The sequence below is a fragment of the Leptopilina boulardi genome, unplaced genomic scaffold (genome assembly GCF_019393585.1).
Source record: "Leptopilina boulardi isolate dan_hultmark-lab unplaced genomic scaffold, ZJU_Lbou_2.1 LbouV2_172, whole genome shotgun sequence".
NCBI classification, from domain to species: domain Eukaryota; kingdom Metazoa; phylum Arthropoda; class Insecta; order Hymenoptera; family Figitidae; genus Leptopilina; species Leptopilina boulardi.
The window spans coordinates 158,052-168,851 of record NW_026137721.1 but is presented as its reverse complement, the minus strand read 5'-3'; the positions used below and the strand labels follow the sequence as shown (position 1 = coordinate 168,851).

Sequence of the window (10,800 nt, the reverse complement as noted above, 5' to 3'; positions counted from 1 at the left end):
AAACGGCAAATTTCTGTCAAGAAGAATTTTGTGAATTTTTGTAAACAACGGAGTTAGAATGGGTGCTTCGCTAACTTTATGTAAACTTAGCAAAGCACCCTATTTTAAAAAAAATTGAAGAGCGACAAAATTTTTTTTTTCACAACTAATTAGCGACTAAAAAGCGGCAAATTTTGGTCTATATAAGACTTTTGGTTATTGAAGTTGTTTCGCTAAGTTTATGTACGTAAATATTTTTGCTGTTCAAAGTAAAAACCTAGTAAGTCGCTTTTCGATAAGTTTGAAAGTCGATAGAACGAGTCAAACGATTTTCACCCTTATGGAAAAGCAATTTACTAGATTTTTATATTGCACAGTAGATTTTTCATTTAAAAAAATTTGAAGAAAAAATTTATTTTTTTGATTCAAATAAAAAATTTTTTTTGTATAATCAAAAGAAATATTTTTTTGCGTCAACAAAAAAAAACAAGTAAAGAAATAATTTCTTTAAATCACAATGCAAAAATATATAGCAAAAAGAAAATTTATAAAGAAACCTTTATTTTTAAATTTTTGCAAAAAAAAAATTAAAAATAAATTTATTATTGGCCATTTCAATATAATTTTATCAAAATATAAAAAAAAATGATAAATAATTTTTTTTTTTTATTACAAATGTAGTATGCAATTTGTTTGTAAAAAAAATAAAAACAACATTATATCTTGTGCATACAAAAAAGCCAAATAATATTGTTGAGAATAATTCCAATGTAAACATTATTTAAGACATATGTGATATGATAAATGATTATATTATACTGACACATTAGTATTATTCAATTGCTCGAATCAAGACATATTCTTACTTTTTTATCCAGGTAAATAGCATATGTATATATTTATATATAGATATATATACATATATATCCAAGTACCATTTTTTATTTTGTATTATAATTATTAAAGTCAATTTACAATTAGTTAAATAATAATTTTATTATTATGATTATTAATTCACTTTCACTTTCACTTACACTAAAATTTTCCAATACTCATTGACTTAAACTTTCAATTACATAGGATAAGTCCGGGGGAATTGGCCATAGTTTTTTTAAAGGTCTGTAAAAATAAAAAGAAAGTGATTTAAATGTACTAACTTTTATTGCTAATTAAACATTGAATTTGAATTTTTAACTTACAAATAATAATAGAAATGAGAAATTTTTTAAATGCAAACAATCTTAAAATTAATATTTTTTAAAAAACGCGTTTGGTCTTCTTTTCTTCTTCTGACCACATTTCGAACATTTATCATTAAATTGAGTGCAATTTTCATGAAACAAAGGTTACAATCATTGCACTGAATCCAGTCTTCGATAAGCGCTCTCTGTTTGTCTCTCACCAACACAACAAGTCTACAAGGTATTTTTTTGAGATATCAGAGTGGTTTCCAATTTATTTTTGTGTCCTGAACACGATTCCGGGTTACAAAATTGCGTACCACATCACACAGAAAAAACCTAGTCTCATTTTTGTTGCAAATCAAAATGAGCCAATGCTAAACGACATAGACAGTGGCGCCACCAACTTAGTTCATTTTTGTTGCACATCAAAATGAGCCTTCTACATGGCTCATTCTGAGTTCAGTTTTTTTCTGTGCAGTATTTTGACCCTCACAGCACCAGATATCCTAGGATATTCCATAAACATCCCTTGGATATCCTAGGGATACCTCAGAGCTATCCTAAGGATACTTTAAGGATATCCAAAGTAGCGGCGGTTAGGATATCCTATGGATATCCCAGGGATATCTAAGGATGTCCCTAGGACGTCCCAGGGATATCCTAATTATTTCCCCGGATATTATTAGGATATCCTGTGGATATCCTTAGAACGTCTCAAGGATATCCTCAGGACGTCCAATTACGTCCTAAGGTAACAGCCCAGATTTGAAAGATAATTGACAATCACGGGAAACCTATTTGTATCAAAAAATCGCTATCTCAAATAGTCAAAATTTGAATCATAATGATATCCTAGGGAGATCTTAGCGATATTTCTAGAATATTTTAACGATATACCAAGTTCATCCCAAGAATATCCCCACGATATCACTAGGTCATCCTTGGAATATCCCAGGGATATCCCTTGAATATCCTCAAGATATCCCCAGGATATCCCAAAAATATCCTACGTAACGGCGGTTTGGATGTTCTGAGGATATCCTAGGATATCCTAGGATATCCTATGGACGTTTTCAGGATATCCTACATTAGTTTAGGATATCCTTTTGTTGTGAAGGGAGTAAAGTGGGGGTAAAGTCTCCAAAACTCGTGTTTTTGAGGGTTTTCAATTTTTTTTTCTCCTTAACCCCGGCCCAGGGTTGCGTGGCGCAGGAGTGAAATTAAAATTAAATTATATGATTTAAACTTTAAATAATATAAGACTTAACAGTCTTGTACTGTAATTTTACAATAAAATTATTTTAAATTTAAAAATTAGAAAATTTCGTAAAATCGTGAAATCGTAAAATTACAAAAAAAATTTTTTTTTTTTTGATAATAACGCTGTGAATATTTATAAACCATTATTCGATTAAATTTCTTGAATAGGATTGTTATTGGTGCTTATTAATGTGTAAATTTCATATAATCAACTTCATTTTATTAATATTTAACGAAATTTTCAGATAACCGAGCCACCTAATCCCGAATGTACTTTTGAAATATTTATTAATTTTTTATAAAAACTGTTAATATAAATCAAAAAATTTTATTTTGTTTCTTAATAACAAATGTATAGAGCTCAAAACTTAATATTTGAGCTCTTCTAAAATTAATTTTTTAAAGAGGTATCACAAAAAAAATGAAGAGGTTAAAAAATTACTTTGGAGTGCCAAAATCAGTTAGTATTTTAATCTATACTCCACAATAATTAATGAATATTAATGAAATTTTGTACAAACTTACAGTTCATCAAGTACTTTAAGCAGAATAAAGAGAAAAATTAATGTAACTTAACACTTTTGAATAAACTCAAGTGCGCCAAACAGCCCCGGTCTCCCCTAAGTGAGAATAAGAATATAAAAATTTTTAGTTTAAGTTAAAGTAAGAGTGTAAATTTATAACAAAAAAACTTTAGTGACAGTAAAATAAATGTAAAAAACAACTTTTAGTGAGAATAAAAATGTAAAAAATTTTATTAAATAATACAGTGAGAAAAACATTTTTTTTTTCCGAAATCGAAAGTGAAAATACTCAGAGTGGAAAAGTAAAAAAAAAAAATTTCAAAAGTTACAGTGAGAGTGAGAAAGGAAAAAAAACAATTTTCCTAAAGTGAAAGTTTTGCAAAAAAAATTTTTTTTTTTCTGTTCTTTATACTCTTTCAAGAAACCAAACAATATTAATATTTTTATGTACCTTTCATGGAAAATTTAAAAATAAAAGAGACAGTGTGATAATAAATTTAAAGCATTTGTAATAGATTCTTGGAATGTCATTAAAAGTCACAATTGTAAAAAAAAAAAAAAAAAAAATGATAAGAGAAGAAAAAAATTAATTTGTAATACACAATTGCATATATGAACATTTTTTAATAATATTTGTTTAATTTCAAATAATTTTTCAACTTTCTAATAAACCAGTCATAAATAATATTTGTAAGTTGATAAAAAATTTTTTTAAGGAAAATAAAATTTTATTTACGAAATAAATATTACAATAAATAATTTTATTACTGCTTTATATGTTTTTCTTGATAAATATCAAGATAATAACGTCATTTAAAAAATAAATCAAAAATTCTTTACTTAATTATTTGAAAAACAATAATCGCAATTATTGCTATAGTACAATATTAATCGTGTGATACATAAATTGAAAAAAAAAAAAAAAATAATAACTAATCTAACATTTTAAGAAGAACTGAAACAATCAATTGTATCTGAGTTTCAGTTATTTAAGATGGAAAACTACATTTATCTCTTTGGACTATTGTTAACAGCTGTTTGTTCTTTAAGTTTAGAATTAAATAAATTTCCTTTAAAATTGGAGCTGCAAAATGTGAATATAGTAAGAAAAAGAATTATTTAATTTTTTAACACTTCTTTGTAATTATATAAGTAGTGCATAATGTAATATGCGACGCACACTAAAGAAAGGGACTTAACAGAAAAAAATTGGAGGTTATGTTTTGAAATTTAAAAGTGAAAATACACAGAGAAAATCATCTCTCAATACGAATAATCGATACTTAAGTTTTCATTATATGTGACAGTCCCCGAGAGAAGGGACCTTAGCTCACCAAAACGAATTTCACAGGGCAAGCGTTTGAAGAAGAAGCAGAAACGCGGAACTCGAAGAGTGGGGCGGAACTTCTGAAAAGTTCCCCCACCACACTAACACAACGTTGTGTTTCTGTATACGTGAGCTTCGTCTACTTCGTGTATCTTCGGGTCTCACGTACGCGAAGCTCACGTACGCGAGAGTATAGTTGTGTAAGTAAAGTAGTGGGGCTGATTTCTTGAGTGCCACAATCCGCCTCGAAATGCGCTTGACATACCCATCTTCAAAATGTTATTGTGTCAAAAGCAATTATCCTAATCAGTTTTTGACTTTTGCATGTGAAAAAGCAATTCAAAATCTATCATTTACCATATAAAACTCAATATTGACCTCTGGTGAGCTAAGGTCCCTTCTCTCGGGGACTGTCACATATACAAATTATGCAATAAAAACTAATTTTATTTTAAATAAATAGAAAGGAATTTTTAATCAAGGTTAAACTATCGTAAACATAACCTATAACTCGTTTGCTTCTTGGGTCCCTTTTTTTAGAGCGCGTCACATATAATATAATATAATATAATATAATATAATATAATATAATATAATATAATATAATATAATATAATATAATAAATTATTTGTAATTTGGACTAAATCCAATTTTCTACAAAGAATCAAAATCAAAATTTCAATTTAATTTACATGTTTGACAATAGATATTCAGGCATGGAGATCGTACACCAGAAAAATTTCGCGGCGAAATGTATCCTACTGATCCAAATATAAACAACACATTTTATCCAATGGGTTACGGAGGTTTGACAAATGTAAATTTATATAAATATTTCACTTTTGTATAAAATATAATTATTTAAATTAATTTTCCAATGGTTTTAGAGCAAAAAATTATAATTTTCTTTACAAAATTATTAGTTAAATTAAAAAAAAAAAAATTACCGTCATTCATTACAGAATGGAAAATTACGAGCATATTCATTGGGTCAATTTCTTCGTGAAAAATATGACAACTTTCTTGGCGATATTTATTTGCCTGAAGATATTATGGCAAGAAGTACAAATTTTGATAGAACAAAAATGTCACTACTCGCTGTTCTTGCGGCATTATATCCTCCAAATAAAATTCAAAAATGGTATCAAACACTTAATTGGCAGCCAATTCCAATAGATTATGAAAATCCAAAACAAGATTCATTGCTAATGCCTACAGGTTGTCCTAGGTAAAGATAAATATAAATATCTTTTTAGTTTAAATATTTTATTAAAAAAAACTATAGCAAACAAGATAATTCTCGTTCAATTAATTTTCATCAATCGATAATTTCTATTACGCCAATTTTAAAGTTTTCAACTATTAAAATTGGGGGTTTGTTTTAAAAAAAAACTTTTCTAAATTTTTTTTTTAAAGAATAAAACAAAGTTTATTTAACATAATAGAGGGAGAATTTTCTCTTCAATATTCAAATTTTACGTGTATACAATAGTCAATCATCGCGCGTGGAAATTACGTCAGAACACTAAACATCCTTAATTAATGCTAATAGCAAATCAGGCACACGTATATGCTTCCATTCTGCAAGCAATGCGGATTATCCGGTTTTCCCTCATTAATAGTACAGTAAAAAAAAAATAAATAATAATTTAGATTTAAGGCTATGGAAAGAGAAATTCGTCAACTACCGGAAGTATTAAAAAAATCATTAGAATTTAAAGAACTATTGAGAAAATTGACACACTGGTCAGGAAACAATATGACACACTGCAAATCAATATACAATTTATACAATACACTTGTTGTGGAGAAAACAATGAATCTTAAAATTCCACAATGGGCTGATGATATATTGGCTAATGGAGAATTAGAAAAAGGAGTGGCATTTCATATTCAATTGAAAAATTATAATACAACACTACGAAAATTCAATGGTGGTAAGAAGAATAAATTTTGTTTTTCTGATAATCTAATCGATATTACTGCTCGGTCTAGAGTGACGATTCGAGCTCGAGGCGCTCCTTTTATATATGAGTGTATCGGTCGAGGTGGGGAGGGGGCCTACGGTAGGGGGAAGCGCTCTCTCTGATTGGTCGCTCTTGCCAAGTGGTGGCGATCTCACTTAGCTCGACCAATCGAATACCACCTCTCCTATATACTTGTTTCTCGCTCGCGCCTCGGGTATAAATATCGGTTACTCAGCAGCGAACGAAACAGTTTTGTACTCTTCCTCTTGGAGCTCAGTAAAGACTCACTTTTATTGAAGAAAAAAATTAATTGAATATTAAAAATAAATTTTTTTTTTTTTCTAATAATTAGACTAATTTTATTACATTAATAACTTGCACCCATTTGTCCGAAACTTTATAAGCAAGAATTATCATATTACAATATGTGCCTGAAATTCTAAACGTTCAGATCAACGAAATCATTTTTATGGTTTATACATTTTTTAAAAATTACTACAGCAAATAAAATAGTACAATAAATTATAAAATTATTTTTCCATACTGAAATCTATTTTAAAATAAAATTTGAAATTAAAAAAAAATAGTAAACAAACAATTTTGACATTTTTTTGGACCTTTATAAATTAATAAAAAAAAAAAAATTTTATCAAAATCAAATAAGCCTTCCTGAATTCCAGAAGTAAAAAATTAGGTTAGGTTTAAGGACAAATTGACACAAAAGTTTTTATTTAAATTTTACCTAGAAACTTAAAGATTAATGATAAATGAAATATAAAAAATTCGACAAGCCTTAATTCTCACCAAAAAAAAACTAGTTTTTCCTATGTTATTAAATTATTATTTCAACTTTTTGTAAATACCCAGATAGCACGGAAACTTGCAGCAAGTTAACCGTGCAAGCTTGTCTGAGCTAGCGAAATGTCCCACCCAGGGCAAGCTTGCCGTGAAAGCTTGCTGTAAGCTTTCCAGGAAAGGTTGCTGTAATTTTGCCATGAAAGATTGCTACAAGATTGCTGCAAGCATATTAAGAATGATTGTGGCAAGGTTGCCGTGAAAGATTGCTGTAAGCTTGCTACGTAAAGTTGCAGGAGAATTTCAACAAGCTTCTGGAAAGGTTGCTGCAAGCTTACAGCAATCTTTCACGGCAAGCTTGCCGCAATCATTCTTAGTATGCTTGCAGCAATCTTGTAGAAATCTTTCATGGCAAGATTGCAGCAACCTTTCCTGGAAAGCTTACAGCAAGCTTTCACGGCAAGCTTGCCTTGGGTGGGACATTTCGCTAGCTCAGACAAGCTTGCAGCAAGCTTGCGCGGCAAACTTGACAAGCTTGCACGGTTAACTTGCCGCAAGCTTGCTGCAAGTTTCCGTGCTATCTGGATAATATTAAACATACATTTTCGCAAATCTAATTTCGATTTAAACAAAATCTTGATCCAGTAAAATTGTTTTAGGACGGCTTTTGCGAAAAATGACAAATAATATGATTTCACGAATAGATGGAAATTTAGAGAAAGGAAAAAAAATGAATCTCTACAGTGCTCATGATATTAATGTGATTGCGCATCTTCTTACTCTAGGAGTTTCAGAAGCACATCAGCCATTTTTTACAAGTGCAGTAATATTAGAATTATATCGTGATTTCAATAACAATTATCACGTACAGGTAATAGAAAATAATTATATTTTTATACGCAGTGAAAATAAAAAATTTATTTTATTCAAATAATTGGTTATCAAAAAAAAAATATATTTACTTTTGAAGCAAATAATTTTTAATTAAACTGTATTTTTAAAAAATTATTTTTTATAAAATTTTAAAGTTCATTTCTTCTTTTCAAAATTAGGTTCTATATTATAAAGGTGACTCAAAAAAAGCAGAAATTATGACAATACCAAATTGTACATCAACTATTGATAATATGTGTGAATTTAATCAATTTTGTGATTTAATGAATACTACAACGCCAAGCAGTGAGGAATTACTATGTACATAGTAAAGATTCTAAATTACAATTTATTTCAAAAAAATAATAAAAAATCATTGTTTCTTCTTTTATACTTACAAATTTTATTAAGTATTTATAAATTCTTGTCAAAAAAATTAATTATTTCTCAATAATAAATGTATCGTTTTTTTTAAATATATCTATCGTTTTAGAATAAATTATTTGAAAAAAAAAAACAAATGCATATGTACCAAATATACGCGTACCGAATATATGTAAGAAAAATTTTAAGAAAATTTTAACTGATTTGCAATGGCAAAAAATTATATATATGTATATAAAATATGTTACGTTTCTCGCATTCGAAAACGAAGAAATTTGTTTATCAATGAAAGTCATGGGGAAAAAAAATACTATCGGAAACGGGAGGAATATTGATGCTTGCCATTTTGAAAGTTATCGGTTCTATCTTACATGCAAATCACTAGCAACTACTATGCTATGCGAAGAATTTATTGGGAAATTCGTGAACTTTTTGCCCTTGACGAGACATTTGTGGCGAATTTTGGCTTTTAAAGTTTACCATTTGAAATCACAAGATGAATATAAAAATGCATTTATCGATATTCAATCTCTTTTTTTTTACTCTTTTTGTAAATACTAAATTAAATTTTAATATTTTTAACAAATTATTTTTATATTTAAATCTAGTTAATTTATTAGACTCACGTTTTCAATGGAATAAAATATGTAGAGCACTCTTGAATTCTTTTTTTTTTTTTTGAAGTTATAAATTGAGAAAACTCGTATTCGCAACATATGCTCTTTCGCAAAAAAGGAACCGTACAAAAGAAAGGAAGAAAAATTGGAGTGATTTAAATTAGTGGTAAAGAGCAAAAAAAGAAACCTCCCCCCCCCCTCAAAAAACGAAAAAAAAATGTGAAGTTTCTTGCACTGCAAGCGAAGGAATTTGTTTACCAATGACGGGAAACAAGAAATGTGAATGGGAACTGGAGGAATGGATGCTTCCCATTCTGAAAGTTATCGATTCTAACTTACATGCAAATCACCTTTTACTTTTGCTTCTACTATGTAGAGAATTTATTGGGAAATTCGTGAAAGTTTTTGCCTCAAACGTGACATTTGTGGTGAGTTTTGTCATTTAAAGTTTATATCGTTTACTTTACAATAAAGTATAAGAAAATGTATATCTACAAAAAATAGACCCCTAATTTTCAAAAGTTTACATTTCACTTTTAAAAAAAAAAAGTATTCTCTAAATTAAATATAAGAAAAAAGTGGATCTATAAAATTATAAACATAAAAAATATATTGTATAATAAATAAAAATATGTTTCAAAAAATGTTAAAAATAAAAGAATATATATAATTTTGCGAATTATTATATGTTGGTACAGAGAAAATTAGAATCTTATAATTAAATTTAAATTCTATTATAGTTTTATTATATAACATCCCAGATAACACACGTACTAGTACGGTAGCAGTACAATACTAGTACGGCGTACTAGACGTACTGGTACTGTACCAGCCATGTACCTTCGCACGGTACCAGGTACCGTACTAGTACGGCGTACCGGTATGCAATATCGGTAGAATACGAGTACGATACCAGTACGACGTACTGAAAGACTTCTGTAAGTTAGTATAACGTACCGTTATTGTACTAGTAATATACTAGTACTGTGTACCGGTATGAAATACTTCCTTTGTACTGGTACTATACTAGTACGAGTATAAAAAAGTGTACTGGAAATTACCCTCCCCTCCTCCCTACCACCTGGCTTTTATTTCAGTTTAATTTATAATTATTTTTTTTGAAAAAATACAATTCATGTCATATAGTTTTAACAAAATATTATTTTTATTTGAGAACTACATATAAACATACATATAATATATATAAATATAATTTTAATATTTATATAATATACATTATTTTTACATTAAATTTATAAAAATAAGTGTTTAGAAAAATATTATATTTAATAATTATGTTTCTTTGGGTTTCGTAGTTACGAATATCTTAATAATAATAAAATAAAGATATTAAAAGCATTTTCTAAAACTTCTAAATCTAAAAATCTTCGTCGTCTTCAAAATATTCTTCATCTTCATTTTCTTCCTCACCTTCATTCTCATCTTCAGCTACATTTTGTTCATTTTCACCTTCGTTTCCATTATTATTATTATTATTATCTTCATTGCCCTGAATGTTTTTCTTTCTCCGTCTCCTACGATTCTCGAGTGCTTTAAATCCTTTCTCCATACTCACTCTGAATTCGCTCTCCACTGGGCCAGGAAACCTTGGGTTTAATCGCATTGCCTCTGAAAAATATGTTGAAAATTATATGTAGTTAATATTAAATTAATAAACGTTAAATTTGAAATCAGGAGATTTATTTACCGCGACACGCTGCAGCAAAACGACTGGTTTCCAGTGCTAATTTGTTTCGACTAGGTACGCCTTTCCATGTTATATGAGGGGAGACTTCTTCTTCTTCATGGAAGGAAGCATAAAAATAAGAATTTCCGCATTCAATAGAATTATCGCGGCCAAGACTCACAAGAAAACCAACCTAAAAAAA

General features: G+C 28.6%; 1 protein-coding gene across 3 annotated transcripts; it reads left to right on the top strand.

Moving 5' to 3' along the window:
• Nucleotides 1-727: 727 nt before the first annotated feature.
• Nucleotides 728-8,388, top strand: LOC127277642 (venom acid phosphatase Acph-1-like). Of its 3 annotated transcripts, none has more exons than XM_051298943.1 (7): nt 728-857; nt 3,933-4,049; nt 4,982-5,092; nt 5,238-5,503; nt 5,929-6,212; nt 7,697-7,908; nt 8,090-8,388. In XM_051298943.1, exons 2-7 carry the CDS (start codon nt 3,942-3,944, stop codon nt 8,237-8,239), a joined length of 1,131 nt encoding a protein of 376 aa, XP_051154900.1. In that variant the 5' UTR covers nt 728-857; nt 3,933-3,941; the 3' UTR covers nt 8,240-8,388. The 3 variants fall into 3 exon arrangements, with proteins under 3 accessions (XP_051154900.1, XP_051154901.1, XP_051154899.1); XM_051298944.1 differs by lacking the exon at nt 728-857 and adding an exon at nt 3,619-3,637; XM_051298942.1 differs by lacking the exon at nt 728-857 and having other exon boundaries at nt 3,789-4,049.
• The last annotated feature ends 2,412 nt before the right edge of the window (nt 8,389-10,800 follow it).

Coding starts and splice junctions, on each gene's coding strand:
- LOC127277642 (XM_051298943.1), top strand. CDS start 3,942: ATGGAAAACTACATTTATCTCTTTGGACTATTGTTAACAGCTGTTTGT. Junction 4,050..4,981: donor AGCTGCAAAATGTGAATATA/GTAAGAAAAAGA, acceptor GTTTGACAATAG/ATATTCAGGCATGGAGATCG. Junction 7,909..8,089: donor ATAACAATTATCACGTACAG/GTAATAGAAAAT, acceptor TTTCAAAATTAG/GTTCTATATTATAAAGGTGA.